Source organism: Quercus robur, chromosome 9 (genome assembly GCF_932294415.1).
Source record: "Quercus robur chromosome 9, dhQueRobu3.1, whole genome shotgun sequence".
NCBI classification, from domain to species: domain Eukaryota; kingdom Viridiplantae; phylum Streptophyta; class Magnoliopsida; order Fagales; family Fagaceae; genus Quercus; species Quercus robur.
Genome location: NC_065542.1, coordinates 28,050,083 through 28,075,409, shown reverse-complemented (window position 1 = coordinate 28,075,409; position 25,327 = coordinate 28,050,083). Strand labels below are relative to the sequence as shown.

At 31.9% G+C, this 25,327-nt stretch overlaps 1 protein-coding gene and 4 non-coding genes across 5 annotated transcripts; all 5 read left to right on the top strand.

Annotated features, from left to right (window-relative positions):
* The first annotated feature begins 7,598 nt into the window (after window positions 1–7,598).
* On the top strand, window positions 7,599–7,705 carry LOC126701324 (small nucleolar RNA Z107/R87). The gene has a single exon (XR_007647302.1). It is a non-coding gene; the product is annotated as a small nucleolar RNA Z107/R87 (small nucleolar RNA).
* A 134-nt stretch (window positions 7,706–7,839) lies between these two features.
* LOC126701296 (small nucleolar RNA R30/Z108) lies at window positions 7,840–7,942 on the top strand. The gene has a single exon (XR_007647278.1). It is a non-coding gene; the product is annotated as a small nucleolar RNA R30/Z108 (small nucleolar RNA).
* Window positions 7,943–8,032: 90 nt separating this feature from the next.
* On the top strand, window positions 8,033–8,123 carry LOC126701280 (small nucleolar RNA snoR31). Its single transcript, XR_007647272.1, has one exon. It is a non-coding gene; the product is annotated as a small nucleolar RNA snoR31 (small nucleolar RNA).
* A 354-nt stretch (window positions 8,124–8,477) lies between these two features.
* LOC126701319 (small nucleolar RNA snoR31/Z110/Z27) lies at window positions 8,478–8,576 on the top strand. The gene has a single exon (XR_007647299.1). It is a non-coding gene; the product is annotated as a small nucleolar RNA snoR31/Z110/Z27 (small nucleolar RNA).
* Window positions 8,577–22,474: 13,898 nt separating this feature from the next.
* LOC126700302 (putative glycine-rich cell wall structural protein 1) lies at window positions 22,475–23,221 on the top strand. The gene has a single exon (XM_050398382.1). It carries the CDS (start codon window positions 22,601–22,603, stop codon window positions 23,039–23,041), a length of 441 nt encoding a protein of 146 aa, XP_050254339.1. The 5' UTR covers window positions 22,475–22,600; the 3' UTR covers window positions 23,042–23,221.
* Window positions 23,222–25,327: the final 2,106 nt, after the last annotated feature.

Genomic DNA, 25,327 nt, shown 5'->3' with positions numbered 1-25,327 from the left:
CTAAAGGTTTTTTTTTTTTTTTTTTTTTTTTTTTAGTAATCTGTTTTTTTTTTTCTTTTAAATATTGATGTAAGCTGACATTTATATTGTTATACTGACACAATAAATTTCACAATATTTTCACAATTATTGACGTGTCAATTTCTTACAAGTTGAAATAAAATAATAAAATATGAGACTATAGCCAACCATAATTGAAAATAAATGTTTTAAAAAAATGTTACAACACTTATTGTTATCATAATATTTTCACAATTGTTGAGATCTCAATTTTTTATAGATCAAATAAAAAAAATGTTAAATCCACAACATTTTAACATTAATTTCTACAGTGCCTAAAGTTTTTTTTTTTTCCCCAGTAATCGGTTTGTGTTTTTTTTTTTAAAATATTTATATAAACTGGTATATATATTATTATACTAACACAACAAATTTCACAATATTTTCACAATTATTGAGGTATCAATTTCTTACAAATCGAAATAAAAAAAATAAAATATGAGACTGTGACCAATCACAATTGAAAATAAATGTTTTGAGAAAATGTTACAACACTTATTGTTATCACAATATTTTTACAATTGTTGAGATCTCAGTTTCTTATGTAGCTACAATGCCTAAAGTTGTTGTTGTTGTTGTTGTTGTTTTTTTTTTTTTTTTTTTTTTTTTTTTTTCTAGTAATCGGTTTGTGTTTTTTTTTTCTTTGAAATATTTATGTAAGCTGGCATATATATATTTTTATATTGACACAACAAATTTCATGATATTTTCATAATTATTGACGTATCAATTTCTTACAAGACAAAATAAAATAATAAAATATGAGACTGTGACTAACCACAACTGAAAATAAATGTTTTGAGAAAATGTTACAACACTTATTATTATCACAATATTTTTACAATTGTTGAGATCTCAGTTTCTTATAACTCAAATAAAAAAATGCTAAGTCCACAACATTTTAACATTAATTTCTACTGTGCCTAAAGTTTTTTTTTTCTTTTAAATATTTATGTAAGCTGGCATATATATTGTTATACTGATACAACAAATTTTACAATATTTTTACAAATATTGAAGTATCAATTTCTTACAAGTCGAAATAAAATAATAAAATATGAGATTGTGACCAACCACAATTGAAAATAAATGTTTTGAGAATAACAATAACAATGTTATCAGTTTAAAACCAATAATAACTTGTCATTTAGAATTTGTTCTAAAAATGTTATGAATGTAGCATTTCTCTCAAATAAAATAAAAAATATCTATTCGGATCCTAAAAATGAAGATATTGTAAAAATATTGTGATATTTTGTTGTATTCTTAGACTTCTTTTTTAATATAGTCAAATTTGGTGAGCCAAAATTCACGGTTTTACACACAAAATCTATATTAATTTTCTCACCATTGGGGCAGAATGTGCCTTGCATGTGCAGCCAACACTAGTTTAATCTAATTTGTTAATATTTGGAATATATATTTAAGGAAATAGTGATTTTGTGTGTGTTAATCCTTTTATTTTTTTTAAATTAGAAAAAAATATTTGACGTGATAACATTTTATTGGGTGGAGTAAACATGGGTATTGATTTACATGGAATTCTTATTAAAACTAGTAAAACTAGTGTGTAGAGATGCATTGATATAATTAGAAATAATCACAATTATACATTTTTTTTACGAAAAGATTCAAATTATATATAGCATTAGTATACACTTTTATTAAATCATACATTTTTAAAATATATAATGGTTTCTTTTTATATATATAATTTAGAATTTAATTAGATTTAGACTCTTTGATTTTTTCACCCAATAATTTACTTGCCACAAAAATTAAAAAAAATAAATGGACATGTGGCAGAAAATTGGACTCCAATTGAAATCTAATTAGATTTGGACTCTTTAATTTTTACACTCAGTAATTCACTTGACACAAAATTAACAATTAAATGGGACACGTAGACCCTTTTGAATATACACCACCGTCAATTTCTTTAAGACCTTCTCCCTTCTCCCTATGTGTGTTAAAAATACTTAGTATTCTAAAAAAAATAGAACACGTGGTGCAAAATTGAGAATCCAATTAAAATCTAATTGGATTTTCTCTTAATTTTGGCTATTATATATATATTAACACTCTGTTTGTTTCGATGAAAAACTTTAAGTGAAAATAATTTTGTGAATTTTTCGATATTTGATAGTATTAGAAGAAAAAAAAAATTGTTAAAGGAAAACTATCTTGATCTCTCTTATTTAACTTTGCATAAAATATTATTGTTGGTTGAAAAACAACTTTATTTCTAACTCATTTTTTAAAGTACCATTTCCAACTTTATTTCTATCTCCATCTCGTAGATAACAAATTCTAATAGCTTGGAAAAGTTTTTGCCAACTCGGCTTTATGCCTCATACTATATTTGTGGAGTGACCACCGCATTAAGGATGCGTAATAGTAAAATTGTTATTTCTAAATATATTAAGATGCAATTATTTACTAACAAAGACAAAAACAAAAACAAAATATATATATATATATATATATATATATATTTTTTTTTTTTTAAGTTAGAGCATTCGCAGTGGTGGTGCACCTTAAAAAAGCTACTTTATCTATTTTACTACTTACTTTACAATACATTCAATATCAAATGTTCTATTTTTTTTTATCACTGTATTTAAAATAATATAAACAATTCATTAAAATAATAAAGGAAACGAGATAATTTAAGTTTTTTAATTGAATGAAGAGATATAATTTTAATAAAATATTGTATTTTACTTTTAACAACTTGCTACAATCACCTGAGATTTATACTAGTTTACTGTAGTTGCAAAAAATTTAGCTTTTAACTTTTCCAATAATACATGATTTTTTGGTTCTTTGGTGGTAAAATAGTTTTTTTTTTTTTTTTTACTAAAATACAATCACCATTTTGAATACTTTTATTGTTTTTGTTAAGTTTTTGGGTTTAATAGTTGCTATTTGGGTGAGGCTAGTTAGCCTTATTGAGAAAAAGGGGGTGTAAGGTTTTGGAAGGGGTCCGACTACAAAAATGAAATATATAATAACTAAAAAAAAGAAAAAAAATTGGACCCAGGGGAACTTGGGCTCGAGCCCCCACCTGGGTCCATCCCTGAGTTTATGGTTCCTAAGATCTTATAATATCCTTAAAGCCTTGAGTTCCAAATATGTAGTCACTAGCTTGTTTGGTGGGGAAGACATGAGAAATTAATTGGATTCTCTTTAAAGGATATTCCATTTTATTCATAACTAATGTTTTTTTAGTGAGGGAGACTCGTTCCTTTAACGAGACATAAGTGAATATCGATTATATTAATATTTTGAAAAAAGGGAAAGTAAAAGGTGAAGGACGTAATAATAAAATTATATATATATATATATATATATTTTTTTTTTTCCATTTTCATTATTTATTTTATAAACTTTCAAACACATTGAATAAATTCACCATATGATTCCAAACCATTAATGCATGATATGCCCATCCTATTATTTTATAAACTCCCAAACATAGTATTGAAGCGGTAAGTTTGAGATCTTACCCAATACTAGTGGAACAAAGTTTTAGAATTTATATTGTATTGGTTGGTACAATTGATATTATTCATACAAGTGACAAGTAAAGATAATCCATATATTTTGTACTGATTAAAATATTAACACGGAATTTGGCATATATGTTAAGAATATGAGAACATATTATTCAATGGTTGAATTTTTGAAATATTAATAATAATAAAAATAATTAAAGGTGTAACATGAACAAAAAGTTACATTAGGTGTAACTCGATCCTAACTATATACACGCCTTAAAAATGGTACACTAAAATGCACTGGTATTGAAATATTATGCTACAATGTGCAATTAGAAACCTTCATCATAAAAACTTTTAAAATATTGGGTTGGAATTTATGAAGATTTTGATTGGTTGAATAAGAAAAAAATAAACTAGTACTTTATGCTACGTTATTTCCAATAACACATAATGGGTAATCAAATATGGGCATGGGTAGTAATGAACATGGAGCCTAAACATAAATATAAACACCCCTTCCTTCAAAATTTCTCAAAGCGAGATTGAGGGAGAGTATATGCCTTTTATTTTCTTTGGTAAACTCTATCACTTATAAATTACTAATTTATAAAGGAGCTCCAAGTGAGAGGGTAATTTTCTAGCATTTTATGCTTAAAAATTGATTCAACAAGCTTCCTCCTTTTCTCCAGTAATATTTCTTTTTTTTTTTTCAAGAGAAGCTATGTCACTTTGTTGACTCAATTGATCTTCTCTGCATCGATTCACGATTTTTGGGTTTGTGCTATTTCGTTGTGCTCGTTGCCTTATTACATTGATATATGATCTTCGTTGTTTCAAATGATATTCTATATTCTCTAATTTTATATTGATTTGTGTCATTCTCTCATTTACCTTCTCCATATTGTAGGTCATTTCCCCCATTTCTAATCATAAATAGAGGATAGAGGTTTTCTCTTTATATACAATGAATCTCTTAACTCTTCATTAGTAATGATAGGATAATGCATGTCTTAACATTTGATTCGAAGATATTTCGCATGCTCTAAAATTAATGATTTATTATTTTTGATTTGTACTAATGGATTAATGCTTTGCATACACAACCTTTCTAATTATAAATTATACATCAAATTTGTTAAAATATAATTGTTTTTTATTTTATCAAACATACAAAAAAGTATTTTGTTTCATGTCAATAGAAAATAGATAAATCATTAATATTTTGCCTTTTAGTTCTTCACTTTTAGGATTAGCTTCATTATGGACCTTAAAAAAACTTTTTATGTCAATTTGATCCATACTCTTTATAAACACACTTTACTGTGCTCCTTGTCATTATCTAACTCATGAAAAATGTTGATATAGTTAATAAATTGTTTACATGTCACTTAATCACAATTATTTTTTTATTTTTATTTTTTTGTTTTAGAAAAAAATCACATCAACAACTTATGTGGCATTTGTATTTTTATTTTTTTTTTCCTTGTTTCTTATACCTTTCATGCCAATTTCTTGGTAACGAAACAAACATACACACCATAGAATTTCAAAACAACAAATCCAATGTCAACTTCCAACTAAAATATCCCCAAATGGCACAATTTAAACAAACAAAATGAATAACATACATGATTTTTTTTTTTTTTAAATATGTTATAAATATTTTTTTCCATGATTTACGATGTCATAGGGCTTATTTGACACGTGTATTTAAACAACAGTTTTCATTTTTTTGAAAATACGTGTAGGTAAAAAAGTGTATGGAAATTAGGGCTATCAAATGGGTGGGTTTGGGGTGGGCATAATTAGGTTGGGTATATAAAACCCATTCACCCATTAAAACTCATTTAACTAATTTGCTTCTAACCCAAACCCAATCCAACCCAATTATAATGGGTAAACCCCAACTCACCCAATTATCAAAATTACTAAAATGCCCCTAAAGTGAAAATGACCAAATTAATCTAAAATATTTAAAAATGACCAAAATATTTTAATTTGCATTTTTTAAATGACACATCAACATATTAATTAAAAAAAAAAGGCATGTCAGAAAATTAAAAATAAAATTCTGAATTTATAAATTAAGGAAATTAAGAGGAAATTAAGGATGATGATTAAAGAAACCCAGTAGAGTAATAAATCACTGATTTTGTTTGAATTAATAATAATTATCAGATTATGATAAGAACAAAAACTTTGCAGTTCTAAAACTCACTGATCTTCGCACATGATTTGGCACAACTGAGTAGCCCATTTTCCCACAAACCAAACAACAGAAAATGCAAGACAATCATATTGAATATCACCAATTAGACCTCAAGCTTCCTTTTCAACCAAAAAGATCCTTTTTTTTTTCTTTTTTTTTTTTTTAAATTATTCTGAATCTAAAATTCCCATCCATCATTTGATATTTGAAACCACATAACACAAAACCCTCAAAACTCAAAAACACAACAAACTAATTATTAGCCAAGTTAAGCATAAGATCTAAGGTTCCAACTTCAATTCCTTTCCTCAATTTTCTCAGCACCCAAACAAGTATTAACAGTAAAAACCCAAAAACAAAAACAAAACAAAAATTACTTCGGAGCCAGCATGGTGACCCAAATCGTCGACGGTGACTCTGGAGTCGATGAGGTTGGGAAAAGCGAACTGTTTCTCGACGATCTTCTTGGGTTCGGCGGCGAGGGAGAAACCTGGGCGGTCGACAATGTTGATCGCGGTTTTGGGGATCAAATTGATCGCGATATACCATTTGATTTTGCACATCTAAGATTGAGGTTGAAGAGGAAATTAAGGAATAGGAATTTGATCATGTGAAATTTATGGGTTTGTTGGAGATGGATTGATTACTATGTTTATGGGTTTATTTCTTGGGTTGATTTATGGTTTGGTTTGGTTTCTTGTTTTCCTGGATTTGATGGAGATAAACTTTCTCAGAGACCAAATAGTGCAAGGTGGTGAATAGAAAGAAAAAAAAAAGATCACTGGGTCTCCGACTAAAACGTGATTGGAGGTTGAGAAAATGAAATGTTTGAGGGCTGGGCTTTTTTTATTTTTTATTATTTTTTTTTAAATTTATGGGAAAGATTGGGTTGAAATTAGGTATATTTTTTTTGGGTTAAATGGTGTTCGATGGGTTTTTAATTAAAACCCAATAATTACTGGGTCTAATTGGGTTGATGCCCATTTAACTCAACTAATAATTGGGTGGGTGTGGGTTCAATTAGAATAGGTGGGTTTGAGTGGGTAAATGAGTTTGGGCTTACTTTACCACCCTTAATGGAAATGCGTGTAATATTATTTGAAAACTGAAAACATAAGTTTAAGTTGATGTACCAAATAGCCCCATATTTATTCAAAATTACATTGTTTTTTTAAGAGACTTAGAGCGCAATTTCAATGATAATAACGAAATGATTGAATTGGATAAAATTAAAATTTAAAGGACAAAATTGATTGAATCAAAAGTTATATGACTTAATCATATTTTAGACAAAATTAGAGGATGTAATTTGTAAGAGCAAAACTTAGGTACAATATTTAGATTCTGTTTTTTAGGTTTCCCTCTTAAGATTCTACTATGTGGATTTTTCCCCATGAGATGAAAGTGTATTTTTTAGTTAAGTAGTCACATGACTCAATCTTAAATGGAGAATCTAAAGAATAGCATCTAACATATTATTCTTAAGTTTTGTTCAATTTGTAATATAACTTAAATATAATACAAAAAAATAAAAAAATAAAAAAATAAAACTCTGTCCGGTTATGGCATTCGGGTCAAGCATATTGGGTTGGAATATGAATACCCGTATCCCCCACAAAACCCTAACTCAATTTACTATAAATTCACAGCTTGTAGCAGCCCCTTCATCACAAACACACGCACTACTTCGCCTAGGGTTTCATCCCCCTCTTCTCTGTTTTTTCTTCTCTCTTTTGTATTTGTCGATGTTGTTATATGTACGAGTCTCTCTGTTTTTGTGTGTTATTGTTTATGGTTTTTGAGTATAAAGAGAAAAGAGAGAGTGAGATCGCAGTGATGACCACAAGAAATTCAAGCTCAACAGACCGGAATGCAGGGTTCTCTACATTCTAGAGAACTTTGCGTGTCGACAACCCCGCTGACCTGAGCGATCTCTCTCTCTCTCTCTCTCTCTCTCTCTCTCTGTGAAAATTATTCCACATTTTCTTTTCATCCAAACAGGGCATTAGGTGTGTTAGATTTCTATTTATTTTTCCTTAAAAGTTCTATTTGTTTGTTGGGAAAATTGATGGTTACGATGATGATTCTTAGCTCCCTCTTCTGATGTGAAAGTCTGAAGAAAGCTAGCTGGCAGAATCGAACCTATGACTTTAAAGCCAACACTGAGTAATCCATCTATTTTTCGCCACTGAGCTGTGTTTTTTTTTTTTTTTTTTGATTATTCAGTTAATTTTTTTTTTGTTTATTTAATTCTTTGTTATAGATTGGGATGAAGCTAAATAAATTAATCCAACACTTGATCTGAGATATTCATTATCGAGTGATGTTAAACGACTTGCTTCTGAATCTATCATTTGATTCTTATCAAATGATCTATCTTGTGAATACAAATTTGAAGCCATTCATTGATTTTTCATATTACTTAATCCTATATTGTGTAGCATTTTTCTGTTACAGAATTGATTATTTACAAAATGTATGGAGAAATATTGGGTGTCACATTATTTTGAATCATGTGAATTTGGTTAAAGCTTTGTCATGTTATTGAGTTTTAGAATTTGGGTTTGATATATTAAGCCTAGAGTGTAACTTGCAATTGGGTTTGATTTATTAAGCCTAAAGTGTGACTTGCAATTGTTTCTGTTTGTAGCAAATGGTTTTTTTTTTTTTTGGTATTATCTTTAAACTTGTGCTTGAACTCTAGAGTCATCATGTGATGAATATTGGAAAAAATCTTAGGACACCTTCCTACACAGGCTCTCTTTAGCTGTGGATGAGAATAACTTTTCCATTCTGATGATGATGACCAGTTGACTGACCTTTAACTTGGGTTTCTAATTGCTTAATAAACTGAATTTCTCATGCTTAAGTGTTTTTGGGTTTAGTTAATTCACAAATTGGATTTGTATGAAGCTCGTTGGTGCCTTTTTTTTCGTGAAGAGCTCTGTTAGGTGTATGCTTTTCTTTGAATGCATAAGAATTGTCATACCTATTGAACTTTCCATCATTTTCACTTATTAGAATCAACCTCTGTACCATAAGAAAAATATTTGGGTCATGTTCAATTCTTTCAATTGTTGCTCCAACCATATGCGTCCTCTTTGATGACTGAGACTCTGGTGGTGGGATAGCTGTTATGTTTTGTTAATGTTAACAATCATTGACCCAAGGGAACTCAAAACTCCAATCTTACAATGACCTACACAACTTGTGAAAATTCTTACCAAGAGGATTAAGGTTTTGGTCAAAGTATTAGAAACAGAGTTCATAACCATGTGAGGTTTCAAAGATCAGCATGTTCACTTGCTGGCATTTACATGCCAGATTAATGAAATATTAATAATAAAAACAGTTACTGAATTGAAATTATTTCGAAATCTTGCTGTTTATTAAACTTATATCAGATTTTTTTATTGAAAAGGGATTGGGTTTTGTTCTTTCTGGATTTCAGTTTTATCTTGAGTCGTCTTCAAATTGAAAACAAAGCACAAATTGCAGACCTAAACTCAACGGGATCTACTACGTGTAATTCTAGCTCGCATGCCTATCTGCATTTTGTTTAATTCATCTGAACGTTCTTCTTCTACAATCCAAATTCTTTTGTTGATTTGGTGATTCAACCTAAACGTTTGAGTTGTTCTTTACCACAGCCCGGCTTAGGGTGAGTTTGGTTCAGCTTTTTGAAAAAGTGCATAATGAAAAAGTGGAGTTTTGTAAAAGTGCATAATGAAAAAGTGGAGTTTCAAAAAGCTGAGTGTTTGGTAAAAACTGTTAAAAAGTGCATAATGAAAAAGCTGAGTGTTTGGCTAGCACTTATAAAAGTGGCTTTTTGAGGGGTAAATGACCAAAAAGGACAATGTATATATAAGGGAATTTATTTCATACTTTTTTTTTTTTTTTTTATGTGAGTTTGTTTCATACTTAAATCAATTACTTCATCATACTTAAATCAATTTTTCTCTTTCTAAAAAAATTATTTTTTTCTTACCAATATTAGCTAATAATAATCTACCACTTAAGATTTATTGTGAAAGTATTGTAAAAATATTGTGATAAAAATTGATACTAATTTTAATTTGAACGTACTATTAAAATTATTTTTTTCTCTTTCTAAAAAAATTATTTTTTCCGACAAGTGTTAGCTAATAATAACCTACTACTTAATATTTATTGTGAAAATATTGTGATAATATTTCCTTCTTTTTCATTTTTTTTCTCCTCCACTCACTTACCGCATTTTCTTCTTTTTTTTCTTTTTTTTTTCCCTCTTTTTTTCCAGGCCACACACGTACCCACTGGCCACTCTTTTCCTTTATTTCCTTCTTTCTTTTCTTTTTCCATTTCACTTCTCCAAGTTCCAGAACATCCCAGAGAGCTCTCCTTCTTCCTCTTTTTTTTTTTTTTTTTTTTTTTTTCAATCCTTCTTTCCTCCTTTCTTTATTCCTTCCTTGCCATTTCTCCAAAACACCAGAACATCTTCTTCGTCTTTTTTTTTTTTTTTTTTTTTTTTTTTTTTTTTTTCTCTTCTTAGCTCTTCGTCTGCATGATTCTTTCTCTTTCTTCTTCTTTTTTTTTTTTTTTTTTTTCAATCCTTCTTTCCTCCTTTCTTTATTCCTTCCTTGCCATTTCTCCAAAACACCAGAACATCTTCTTCGTCTCTTTTTTTTTTTTTTTTTTTCTTTCTTCCTTTTTTAATCCTTCTTTCCTCCTTTTTTTATTCCTTCCCAGAGAGACTTACGAAGGCAGAGCAAGGCAGAATCAGAGATGGGAGGCGTCAAAAATGGGAAGGGAGAGCAGAGATCAGAGATGAGGGGCGAATGTGAGTGTGGGTATTTCGGTCTTTCAACGTGCTGCAACGGTAATAATCAAAACGCGCTATGCGCGTTTTGATTTATGGACAGCTGATGGTCCATAAACCAAGCGCGTTTTCTCTTCAGTATTTGTAAAAGTTGAAAACGCAACTTTTATAAAAAAGTTGCGTTTTCAACTTTACCAAACGCAGAACGTGGTTGGGCTTTTTTGAAAACGCCCGTTTTGGGCTAAAAGTGGAACCAAAAGTGGAACCAAACGGGCACTTAGACTCAAAACTTCCTCTGCTAAAATTCTAGTTTAGCATTCCATTGACAAGAGGAGCTATCTGATTTAAGAGGTAGGTCCCATGATTTAAGAGCTCTATGGCCCCATAAACACTATTGGCTAATAGTGCCTTGAAACCGTACCTACTTTGAAACGCAAGTCGAGTCAAATGGTTGAGCAATTCAGGATGCAATCGCCCCTGTTGTCACAAGAGGACTCTCTAACGTGGTCGATTTGTTCTGAAACCTGCATGGTACCAAACTCTGTTGCAAACGCACTTTCGATACGACCTGTAACAACAAAATATGTAACCAAAGGACTCAGGTCCTCTTTATGAAAGCTAGTGCTCCATTTGGTGAATTCGCTAAAAAGTTAAAGCCATCCCTACAAAAGCTGAAGACCTGAAGTTACACTCTCCAGCCGTTAAGAGTATTCCTCCATTGGATTCTTCCTTTCAGAGTCCTGAAAATAACCTGCCCTGCCAGATTAAGACTTGATAATTCTCTCCATAGATATGAATGCGGGCAGGGGCGTAGCCAGGATTTTTTACATGGGGGGGCCGATTTTCGACGATGATGATTATCATTGTTGTATGGACAGTCTATATATTTTTTTAGGTTGATATGGACATTCTTTGAAATAAGCTCGTCGGATTCATCTTGTTTGTTGATAAGAAATTCACATATTTGTTTACGTGATCCTGGATCACGATCTATCTCTTCAGATTGAATTCTTGAACATTTGGAAGGGTGTTCATTAGGCATTGAAGTATCAACATTTATTTCTACAGCCACATTTGTTTCTACAACCATAGGTGTCCTAAATTTTGAATTGCTAACATCTTTTTCCTTAAAGAATGCATCAATTGTTTTTCATTTGCTCATAATTCTTTAAACTTTAAGAATATGACTAAAAAATTAACCTGAAAAGAACTTAAAAAATAAACTCTTAATTAGAAATTTTTACTTAATTATATGGATGTTATTCGTATTTAAGAAAAAAACAAAATTTCCACTGTAATTTAAATAGTCAATCTATCATCATTCCTATTATTAATTATATGGATGTTATTCATACCTCCCCATGCCTTCAATCATATATTTCTCTAAAAATCTATGAAAAATTAAAGTGCACTTAAATATTTAAGTAAGCATATATAGTTGAGAAGAAGAAAAAAAAAAAAAAAACTAAAAAAAGAGATGAAGGTGTAGTGCTGAAGAAAGAAAAGAAAACTGAAAACTCACTATCTGAATGATTTATTTTAAGAAAGCAAGAAGAAAGAAAATAATGGTCAGGTTTTTTTTTTTTGGGATTGTGAGGACTGAGTTTGAAAGGAGGGCTAAGCTGAAGTTTTGTTTTGTTTGGGGGCTGCTAGTACCAGTGGAGTGGGCGGTGGCGTGTACACAGAAGACAAGAAGAGAATAAAAAGAAGAGAAATGATATGTCTACAATATTTTCACAACATTTTTATAACAAATCCTAAGTAGCAGGTTGTTACTGATTGTTATTGTTGGAACAAAAAAGTAATCTTAGTGTTAGGTTCAAATTTGAACGAATAATAACTAACCACTTATGATTTGTAAAAATACAATAAAAATTTTGTAGACGTAGCACTTTTCTAAAAAGAATAGCAAAAGAAAGGGTTCTGATTTTGAGATTGAGAATGGGTGATAAAATGTTATTTTGTTGGGTAGTGTCTTTGGGTATTTAAATATAAGAGGACCATGTTTTGTTTTATTAGAAGATAAAAGAGGCCTACAATTGAAACTGGAGTATGCTGGGGCCTAGAGTGAATTGAACAGAAATGGGAGGGGGGCGGATGTACATCATTGGGGGGCCAATTAAAATTTCTATATAGGCCGGTAGACTTTATTTTTTATTTATTTATTTTTTTTTTTGCAGGGGCCACGGCCCCCCAAGGGGTAACGGGGCTCTGCCCCTGAATGCAGGGACGGTTTCTCACTTCTCAGTGAGGTCCTTGCTACACAATTAACAGGCTCCTGTTTTATGTTTGTATATGTTAAAATTGTTGATTGATTTGAGAGAATAAATGAGGAGGTGGTTGACTGACACTATTCATAAAGCACAAACTACGCGACACATTTCCTTTCATTCAATTTTTTTTGGCCACGAACCAACAACTCAAAAGGCTACTTATACTAAGGGCTTTGCTTCTCCTTCTTCTTCTTCACACTCTTTAACAGTTTCAGAAAGAGGGTTCAGATTGTGAATGGTTGGGTGGTTGCCCCTCTCTGAACCCAATGATTTCATCAACTTGCCCTTCAAATCAACCACCCATGACCCTTCTCTTCTAAACCCTACACCCAAAGATCAATATCAAAAAAAAAAAAAAAAAAAAAAAGGGCTACTTATAACATTTACAAAATTCCGAAGATTAATCCTCATTTCCTGTTCCCAATGGACACGATTATAATGAGCAAAGAAATACAAACTTAAATTAAATGACAAAAACAAGTGATGAAATGTCCAGAAATTCTTAAAAGTTCACTAACATGCGAAGGGAATTAGGTCCCCAACTTCAGAAGCATCAAGAGGGCGCGTATATGATTAAGTAATTTTTGCAAACACTTGTTGAGTATCTCTTTATTTTTTATTTTTTAAGGAAACACTTGTTGAGTATCTGATTGTATTGAACTCAAACTTTAATCACCAACTCCTACAAAAAATTATTAAAAAAAAAAAAATTCACCAATTACAAACCCAAAAGATCACTACACATTATAAGCGTGAGTTTAAAGATGCAAAAACTACACTTGTGCATGAATGCAATGAATGTAAGTATAGGAGTCTTCCAAACAATTTTAACATTGGTTTAGAGTGAGTTTCTTCTAATGTAGCCATTGTGAACCTTTTTTGATATCTAAAAATATACAATTTTAACATTGGTTTAGAGTGAGTTTCTTTTAATGTAGTCATTGTAAACCTCTTTTGATATCTTAAAATATGGGGTCTTGCGCTTGTCACACACCGTCTCATCTCATACGTGTGGGTTTGTATCAATTTTACATTGAGTTTTTATTTTTCTCTCTTTTCAGCCCTTTTGGGCTTTGCTATCCTTTGTAAGCATTGGTTCAGTCTATTGGAGATTAGCTTCCTTAGTACATCGAGTTTTTATTTTATTGTTGTCTGATCAACTCAATGGCTTATTTAATTCACCATTAGAACACTTTTCCACCAGATTTTTATTGCTCTCTCTCTCTCTCTCTCTCTTGCTGAACTATGCACTAATATTTTTTTCTCTCAATAGTGTTCTTCCTCTCCCACATATTTACTATCATGCTAATGGTATTCCAATTTCCCCTTTGAATTTAGATTCCAATTCAAAGGGGAAATTGGAGTCTAAATTATTGATTTAAATTGGGAAAATCAATAATTCCAACTTCCCCTTTGAATTATTGATTTTCCCAATTTAATTTTTGTAATTTTAAAAGCTCTTCAAATTTTATCATTATTATACCTTGTGGATTATTACAATTACTAATATGGCATTCGTTTTTTGTTCACATGACCTAATACAACAGGCTAAATGCAAAATCCAAACACACAGAAACATAAGGTATACACGTTAGTCATTAGGGACTATCATATTTTATAGGAGTATTTATTTCAATATTATTTAAGTATCAAATTCAAGAAAAGTTAGAGAATTTTTTTCCATTCAAATATGAGTACTGTGTTGCACATCTGTTTTTTTTTTTTCCCCCGTCAAATGCATCTATAATACTCGTCCATTAAATGTGTCTGATTTGTTTGATTGGAGGAGCAGAATTTTCAGATATTTTTGTTCCAAAAGCAAAAAATAATTCTTATCAACACATGGGTTTGGCCACAATATACAAATCAAAGCCTTAAGCGGGCCCAACGTGAGCTTTTAAGCATAGTGGATTGGAGAATCAGTGCACATGAATTCTGAAAATGGATAAAACACGTTTTGCCCAGTTCCATCACGTGGACCTGGGCCCAACTTCATATACGGAATTTCAACATGAGCTGTTAGCATGTGTGACCGAGCATGGCATTGAACATTGCGTCCTAGATTCCATACAGGCTCTCACAAAAGGTCTTCAGCTCATCCCTTTTGTCTAATCTATATATAGTTTTATATCCTAGTCGAAACAAATGTAAGTCATTCTTTGTCTCACTCAGGCAGTCAGGCCTATAGCTAAATAGCTAATGATAGTCTTATCAAAAAAGAAGAAGAAGAAGCTAATGATAAGCATGGGCTTTAGCAGTAGAGCATGGATTATTAAGAGTGAAACAAAGCCTTATGATTACTTCCGTACGAAGTTCTCTCTTGAAAACTTCAACTCTAACTCTTACTCCCTTCCATTCCACAATAACTTTTGTATTTGTAAAGTAATCATCATGCTAAGAATACGCGATGATACAAATACATAAAATATGATTGGTCATAATTTAGGAATATATATTGGGTTATTTAAGAGAGTTACTGCTTTTTGGAAATTAGTAACTAATTTACATTAAATAGAAGTTTAATTAGTTTACATTAATTTATCCTGATTCTAATTATTATATTATTATCATTAATGAATATATTATTATTTGTTATACAAGATAGAAATTCTACTTTAACCTAATTTAAGTGTATATGTGTGTGAAGCTCTCTCCTAGAGATTTGAACCCCAGCCCTTGGCCCCCCTCCTCATAAGCACTTATACTTGTGGAGTGACCATCACACCAAGGGTGTGCGGTGGTATTAATGAATTTATTTTGGAAGCAAGACAAAGTGTTCTATAAAATTATAACAACTCCACATTTCAAGAGTTGCATAAATTAACTTCACATTACAAGACTGATAGAAGTCCTTTTTTTTTTTTTCTTTTTTATTAAGGCTAGTAGAGAGAGGGGAAAAAGGGGAACCTTCATACTGGTTTTATTAGCATAGAAATGGTATACAATGAACTTCCTACGGAGGTAATGTGCTAGTCTTAGAAAAAAATGGCATTTCAATTTAGTATATTACATGTATGAGAAAGCAGTAACTAATGCAAAAACTATTATCAAATGAGTTCCCAATTACGATAGGATCATAGGATAATATTAAGGATTGGAATCCTCACATTTTATTTGGTTATGGATGCGTTTTCAAACATGATCACAATGAGGTCCCTTAGGACATGTTTGTAAATGAGATTATATTGATTAATAAAACTTTAGTAGATTTAATTAATTATAAGTTTGAACTCTGGAAATTCAATCTAAAACTAGGACTGACAATTAGGGAAAGTAAAATTAGACTATCATGAGATACTATAGTTGGGTAGATTATCCATGAAGATTGATAGAATGAAGAGGATCCCTTTTATAGAATTAGGCTAAGCAAAGTTTCTCTCCAAACTAGTTTGGGAAGACACTTTAAACGTGTCCGGCCTATATCTTTTTATTGAATATGAATTTTGAAAATCTAACTGTTAAATTACATATTCTTTATGTTCTTAACATGCATATCAAATTTTATTCAAATTGAATGTTATATACTATTCAATCAATAAACTTATTTTTGTGCATAACTTTTTAAGAACATGTAATTTAACAGTTAAATTTTTAAAATTTACATCCAATAAAAAGATATAAAAGAAGTTTAAAGGATTCACCTTTTCCATTCAAGGTATTATTTGATAATAAGATACCCATTAGTCAAACAACAACAATTCAATAAATTAGAAGTACTTAAGGTTAAGGGGCTAGCCAGAAAAAGGATGATAAGATATATGTACGGATATAGAAAAGCTAGTGTAATTGACTAAATTCATTTTATGAGAAGGTAAAGCTGGTGCCAATTGAAGATAAAATGAGAAATCCATTTGAGATTAATGTATGGATTTACGTCTTGTATTTTCTATTAACTTATTTGCTTAAAAGTTATTTTTTGTCTATTCTTTTTACAAATAAATTTTTTTTAAAGTAAACTTATTTGCATAAAACCATTTTTGTCTCCCCTTTTAACAAATAAGGTAATAAAAAAGAAAAAGAAAAAAAAGAGAAATGTTAAATGCAAGTATTAGTCTAGTGCGATCACATCAATGATAAAAGGAAAAAGAGAGGAAAAAAGAAAAAAGAAAAAAAAGAGATATAGGTAAATATGAAAATTTTAGATAGTAGAAGATATGATTTAGTATTCATTTGACTTCAGTTATTTTTGTTCAACTTTAAGGCCCAGTTTCGTAAAGTTGTTAAACAACTCATTTCTAGTTTTTAAACGACATTACACACATTTCCACACACTTTTTCACCCACATGTATTTCAAAAAAATACAAACAACATTATTCAAACTCTTCTACCAAACGGACACTAAGCTTTTAACCTTTATATAAAACTTTTTAAAATTTTACTTTTTTAAAATATAAATATTCCTTAACATATTTTTAGCAAAAAAAAAAAAAAAAAAAAAAACTGAATAAACTGATGTCAGACGCAAAATTAGACATAATCGATTGACAAGTAAATCATAGATTCTAAAGGGAATTAAGTTGAATTGAGTCTTGATTGTGCTTGTTTTGGAAAAGTTCCAAGTGTGGAACAAGTGAACAGCAAACGGGAAACAAGTAATTAACATGTGGTCCATAGATGTTATAGCATGCATGTATAAATTAAATTTTTTTTTTTTAAAGTCTGATATTTTTGCCTTGTTAGTGCTGCTGTAGTTCTCATCCTTCCCCTAGTCTCTGATATTTTTGTTGGTGCAAATTAAACTGCAAATTTATATCTTCCTCATGAAAAAAATCTTGGGTGAGACGGGCATCTGTGCCCATTATCTCTTTAACATATGGATCTCATTGTCTTCTTTAACATGTGAGACTCACATATCAGTGAGACAATACGCGCATGCCCCATCTCACAAGAAAACATATCTGTCCTCCCATAAAGATAGAGGCATGTATAGTGCCAAACAAACACACGCAAATTGTCAAAGAGACTCAAAACTCCACTTGCACCCGGAAATTCCCTCTAGATCACAGAAAGGCTGCACACGTGTCAGGATCAGGTCCCTTTCATAAATGATCAGATTCGTCCAACTTAAGAATGTGTAAGTGAAAGACTCAAAGTGACTATCTCTGGACGCCACGGTGCCACCACAGCATATAGCACAACCCAAAAGTGCCTTTTTTGCAGTTTAAAGTTTAAACTGATCAAATCAAGAAGAAGAGGAAAAAAATAAAAATAAAATACCCTAGCCAATAGCCGTTACAACTTAGTGAACTTACAAATTTGTAAAACTCGTTTAAAGCCACGTGTCTAAGGTGGCATGGCATGGCCGGTGAAAGCTACAACCACCTAAAAGTTGGACCCGATGCATCTCAATCTCAAAATCCAAAAAACCTTTTTTTTTAATCTAGATTTCTTAGAGGGGTTTATTAATCTCTCGTGTAATATTGAAAATGATTGGGTAAAGTTCTCTAACTACCTCTAAGATTTAGAGTAATACCAAGTAAGTCCAACACTTTTTAAAACTAATCAATATGGTTCTCAAACACAATTTAGTCCCTAAACAGAGTAATAGACATTACTTACTTTTTAACTCTCCCTCCTCTCTGACTCAAACCTCTCTTCTCTCTTCTCTCTCAAATCACCACTATAACCACCAAAACATCATCGGTGAGACAAATTGCCACCGATCAACGATTAATCCTAAGTTTCCTGCTATTGTATTTGAGGTTTGGCTTGGGGTAGGTTTGGTTACATGGTTTGATTTGGTATTTCCTGTGTTGGTGTTCTTTTTTTTTTTTTTTTTTTTTTCCTGAATTGGTGGTTGAAAGTTCACTTGGTGTGTAAAACACTAGTGAATGTTTAGACTCCCAATTTCAAAATTACCAACATAAACTTATACTCAAACAATATATTTGCGGAATGATAAGTACAAGCTATACCCAAACAACCAAACTACTCTAAGCCATAATGTAATTACAACACAGCAGTAATTAAAAGCAAAGAGTAAGGGTTATAGAGATGCAAACACAAGATAACATCGGCATATGTTATCAAAGAGGAAATCAAAGAACTCGGTGAAAAACCTTTCTGCCGCCCTCCAAGTGGTGAAATGATCCACTAGAAAATTAGTTGGATACATGAATAGCAATAAACCCTCCAAGCCTAATCTATCCGATGCACCTAAGCCCTCCAAGTTTCTTGCTTTAACAGGGTTAAGCCTAACCTTGTCTTCTCTAGCTTACCGAATCCCGCAATAAGCCCATTGCATCAACCAAATGAATTAGTTCTCTCTGAATTGCTTCCCAAGCATCAAATAACATTCTCATTGATATGAATATGGTGAGGTAAGAATTTGGCTAAAGCTCCTCTCAAAAGTATGTCAATGGAGAGGGTGAGAGTAGAGGAATTTGAAGAGTCAAATGTATAAGATTGTAGATGAATACTCTTGTTGTTCTTTGGGGTTTCTCTTTCAAAATTCTCTCTCAAAATTCTCTACATTTCATGGGTATAAGGGTATTTATAGTAGGGTATGTGAGGAATGTAAAAAGTAATTTTTCTGCAAAACAGGGGTTTCTGGTGACTCACTCATGACTAGGACAAGTCCTGAGTTTTAGTCGCGAAATAATTGACTGGCTAGATTGTCATTTTTGTCCTATAGTGCTCTAGCTGTCATGACCCTTCAACTTCCTGCATGTTTCACACGTGTGGCATTTTGGCGAGTCATCTGTTGTGAGAATGCTCTTGATTGCGCACACACTTGAATTCTTCACACTCTCTTACACAAAACCCTTACATGATTCACACCTAAATACATGGTATCTAATTGTTGAATTACAAGCAAATTTGACACGGAATAAAGCCAACACATGGTTGAATAAATTCAACCTTACAGTGGTGGTGGTTTTCCATTTGTGGGTCTCATTGATGATGGGTTTAGGTTTGAGAAGGTGTGGGTTTTGTTGAATTTTCTTGTGTTTTTGGGATGTGGTTTGCGATCCTTGAGTTGATTAGGTGTTGTATATTTTTTGTGTATGTGAACCGTTGTTTGTGGGTATGAATTCAAACCCCATCTCTCCTTTTTTTAGGATACTTCTTCGATTTGGGCAAGCGTTCTTCAAGGGACGATGACACCGATCTTGTGGTGGGGGCATCTCATGGAGTCGATGATGGCGGATTTGGTTTCATCGATGATGGTGCATGGGTTTAGTTGCTAGGGTGGCTGGAATTGGTTTGGCTTAGCCGTGGGTTTTGGATTGGTTTGATTTGGGTGGCTGTGACCGTGGGTCTACATGGTTGGGTTTCTATTTATGGATTTGGTTTGTGGTGGTGGGCTTTGTAATGATGGTGATGAGGCGGTGATTGTGATCTTGACAAGTGGATTTATGGGTTGTGGTGGGTTTTTTTTGGGTGCGATTTGAGTTTTGACTATGGGTTGTGTTGTAAATCGGGGCTTCTGTGGGTTGTGGACCTGTAGTGTTGTGGTTTGGTAGTTGTGTGTCTTGTCGTCTGAGTTTTGGTATTCACAGTGGTGGTTTGAGAGAGAAGAAGAGGTCTGAGATAGAGTGAAAGAGAGACGAGAGAGAAGAAACAGTTAGAGAATAAGTGAAAAACTACCGTTACTAACGTTGTTTAGGGACTATATTGGTTAGTTTTGAGAAGTTGTGGACCTGCTTGGTATTAGTCCAAACTTCAGGGATAGTTAATTAAATTTACCCTATATAATTTTATTGTCCCAAACCCAAAAATTAGTTTTAAAAAACAATCTTTATAGATAATACCTACCACAATATTAATTAAAATGCCTGTACAAGTCACCAACGTCAACTGTCTTTAAAAATGTTTGTAATTTTAGCGTTTTTCTTAAACTATTCATTTGCAGTTAATTAAATGCTTCTTAATTAATACATTATAAGTGTGTTTGGGGAGTTAATTAGCCACTTCTTAATACATTATAACTGTGTTAACCTAACATTGTTTCTCGATTTCTTGATTAAACCAAGGGAAAAGAATTTTCTTGTTTTTTCCCAGTGGGACAAAATAACCTTCATGGGTGTCCTACTTTTTTTTTTTTTCTTTTTTTAATGTCAAAAAAATATAGGATAACTCAAACTTGTCATCTTTCCCTTTTTTGTCAAGTGATAGAAATAAAACTCCAATTCATAGACCAATAAACTTGGTTTTAAGGCTCGCAGATCGGTTTTTTTTTTTAGTTAAAAGGGAATGGGTTAAAAGAATGGAAATATATATATATATATATATATATATTTATATTTATATATCTCCAAATCCAGCTTATTTAATAAATGAGTCGAGTTTAAATATTAAGTGCTCATATAATATAGCTTATCTTCATTGATTTATTTTACTTAAAAAAATAAGTTGGACGAAAATACTAATAGATAAAAAGAGTAAAAATTTAATAAAATAATACACTAGTCAAGCTAAAATTAACTATGAAAACTTTATACCAACATGCCCTAATTAAGACAGAGAACTCTATTACAACATCTTTAATTTCTTGGTCCAATTTATCCACGTTTACATGTATTGAAATCTCTCAATGTCTTGTTTCTCAAAAAAAAAAAAAAAAAACTCTCAATGTCAATTTATTCAGTAGAATAAGTCCCATAAGCTTTTTTTTTTTTTTTTTTTTGGGGGGGGGGGGGGGTGTGCTGGGGGGTGGGGGCAATATGACAGAGTAAACCCCTTTACCAACTAAGTTTGATTATACATACATGAGGATTTTATTACCTGTCATTATGAGTGCATAAATATTTCATTCTACTCTTAATACAACTCAAACTTGAGAAGTATAGCAAATAATGACTAATGAGTTAATTTGGTTATAGGCATTTTTTATTTTTGATAATTCAATAATTGGAGGAAGGAGAATTAAACTCTAGATATCTCATTTTAAAAACTCTAATAGGTACCAACCAATTGAAGTAAGGCTCTTGGCATTTGATTCTAGGTTGATGACAAATTAATTAAACCTACTCAGATTTATTAGAGGCATTGACTTGATAAAATGCTTCACTTAAGAAGAGGCTTTGGGACAAATTTTATCTGAAAACTGCACTATTGCTTTGGCATAAAATTAATATGGGAAGATAATAGCTTTTGCATGGTGACGTGCTTAATTTGTAATATGATAGACAAATCAGCACACTCAACCATTGATTCTACAGAGATTAACTTACACATATTCAAGGAGGTCCTAGAATCAATAGGATTTATCAATCATTTATATTGATTTGGTCTCTTCTCTCATTGAGAGGAGAGTGCACTAGCCGAAGAAAAAAATAGAGGATGAAAATCATAATGACGATGGAGACTTCCACCCATTATTCCACATGCATGCCTTGAAAGACTAGTACTTTCTTTAAAAATAGAAAACAAATATATCTTTTTTGTTAGAATAAATTTTATTATTATTAAAAGACATAGAAATATTAGCACAAATTCTAACTTTTGAGTAATTCGTGCGCTACATGCATATAGTTGTTAGAGGCGGTGGTGGGATTCAGGCGTGTAGGTAAAATCCTTTGCCAAACCGACATGTGCACCATATGAATACGAACACAATAAAAAGTGAGACATTCTCACCCCATATCCTTATCAAAAACCCACTATAAATCCCCACTTAATTTCATCATTTCATGCACCATCTATATCCACCTTAAGTCTCATCAAAAGTCACCCACAAGCACAACACTAAACTTTCCCTACAAAACTCATCACAAGCAAGCACAAAAAGAAGAGAAGCGAGAGAGAGAAAAAATGCAACCCAACATTTTCACTCTCATTCTCTTTCTTCTCTTCTTGATCACTGGCACTTCCATTGCGGCCTTCGACACAGTAGGCAGTGGTGGTGGTGGAAAAAAGGTTGAAGCTGCGGAAATGTCTTCTGGGCCTAATGGTGGGACCCCAACGGGTGCTACTGGCTCGGGCCATGGTCCCAACTGGGACTACAATTGGGGGTGGGGGGCGAGCCCTGGAAGTGGATATGGCTATGGTTCAGGGTCTGGTCGTTCACCCACTGGGTTTGGCAGGGGCGTTGGCTTTGGTTTTGGTTCTGGTTCTGGGTCTGGCTCAGGCTCTGGCTACGGCTATGGTAGTGGGGGTGCTCACGGTGGTGGGTATGGGTCTGGCAGTGGTGGCTCGGGTGGCAATGGAAATCGCTCACCATCGGAGTCTAGGAACAAAAAGAACCATGGCTGAGGCTAATTATGTAGTATGTACTGGTTTGGTGTTGCATGTAATGATTTAATAAGTATCGCTGTACTCGTTTACCTAGTGTGTAAGCTATAGCTATAAACTATGAGTTTGCTTTTAAAGCCTCAGTCTCGTCATTGTATATGTTTATGTATTATTATATGTAGTTTGCATTTTGCATTGCAACTCTCTCTCTCTCTGATATAGTTTCCCAAGCTAGGGATTTATATGTTCTAGAGCTTACGGTTCAAAAGTTATTGCAATTTTATGAAGATTTTAAATCTTGCTCTCATTACCTCAATAAGTTTTTGGAAATTATATTAGACTCATGAATTTGCAACATCCAAACAAAAAAAAAGACTCGCTATCATGGAAGTGCGTTGATTCTTTCATACTCGTTAATACATATAGTTTGTAAACATATTATTCAATTTATGTTTTAAACGTGGATATTAATAGAAATTTGTATATCGCACATAAAATTGTAGATGTGTATATGTAGTGTACAACAATGAATAAATTATTGGTATAATTTCCATTATATTCCAATATCCCAAAACAAGACACTATATAGAAGTGTTTTGCAAATGGTGTGAGACAAGCAGGTTATGCTTAGCTGCATAGGGATCGAACTCGAGCATAATTTATTCCCCTCCCAATGCTAATGTTAACCGGTTTACTATAAACTTGAAACATCATACAATCGAAGCTTAATTGTGTCTAATTATGGATGGCAAGATTAATCCAAACCCATTAATCCCCACCCATAACCTTGCCTATTACAAGGAAATCTTTACCCTCCCAATCAAGTCATGATTTGATTTCAATGAAAATTTTACATGTGTGCATGAGTGTGTATAACAATAATTATCCAAGATTTATTGGGTAACCTAATTAAGTGGGATATTAACAGATAAACCTATTGAGCATCCGTCATTACTCATTTCTTGAATTAGTTGAGTACACATTAATACTCTTTTTTTTTTTTAACTGGCTAGGTACTAATCAATACACATTAATACTTATTTCTTTAATTGCTTAGGTTGCTAGTGTGTACCCATCTCTATTTTTTCTACTAATTTGCAAACTACACCTTAAATTTTCTGGTAATTTTGATTTTGCCCCTAAAATTTAAAAAAATTGATTTGCTCCCATAACATAACCTATCATTTTGATTAAGAGCCCTTTCATCCATGCCCACATCTAGTTATCCATTAAGTGCCAATTAAGACTATCATGTGAGCTAATTGATTTAATGAAATCATGACATCACTTTAGTTATGCGATGTCAATTAAACAGTTTGAATTTTTTTAATATTAAAAAATATAAAAATTCTTTATAATAAAAATTAGGGTAATTTGCAAATTACACCTTTAAAGTTAGGGGGTTTGAATTTATATCCTGAAATTTTAAAATTTGGATTTTACCCCCTTAAGTTTTAAAATGTTTAGATTTTATACTCCAAATTCTGTAACTTTAGGTTGTAAAATCCAAACACCCCAAAATTTTAAAGAGTAAAATCTAAATACCCCTAAAATTTAGAGGATAAAATCCAAATTCTAAAATGTCAAGATGTAAAACCCAAACACTCCAAACTTCAGGGGGTAAAATTCAAATTCTGAAACTTTAAGGTATAAAATTCAAACACCCCCAAACTATATAAATTCTTAATTAAAAAAATCAATATAAAAAACAAATCAAACTTAATTTAATCATCTCCCTTGTGATTGCACTGTGTAATTTAATCATCCCTCACCTTCCCAAGCGCTTATTACTACAAACTCTCAAGATCTAAGATGGTAATCGATGATGAAGTCGTTCTTGCACTTGCGGTAGGTAAAGTTTGGGTTTTAATGGAGATGTGTTTGTTGGGATTGAAATCCGATGCAATTGCAATATGTGATTGCGCCGTGTATCAACACCCCCCCCCCCCTCTCATAACAATTTTTTACTATTCTTTTTTTTTTTTTTTATTCAATGTTTGAGGTTTAAAATTGATGTTTATAACTTTAAATTTCAACCATTTATAGCCATTACATCAGGCTCTCGTGTTTATCCCAATGATAGCACGTATTGTAAGGTTTTCATGTCGGCCATGGACGTGATCAATGACTAGGACTGAGGCTATGTTTTGACCAGTGTTTTTTGAGTTTTTAAACTAGGTTGTATGTGGCACAACAGTCAACCCGTGCTCTGTGGGTGGATATCTCATGGGCTTAGCACGACAGCTAGAGGTGGAAAGCAATGCTGTTTTTTAGAGAGAGATGCGACTAGCTTTTGTGTGCTTGTTT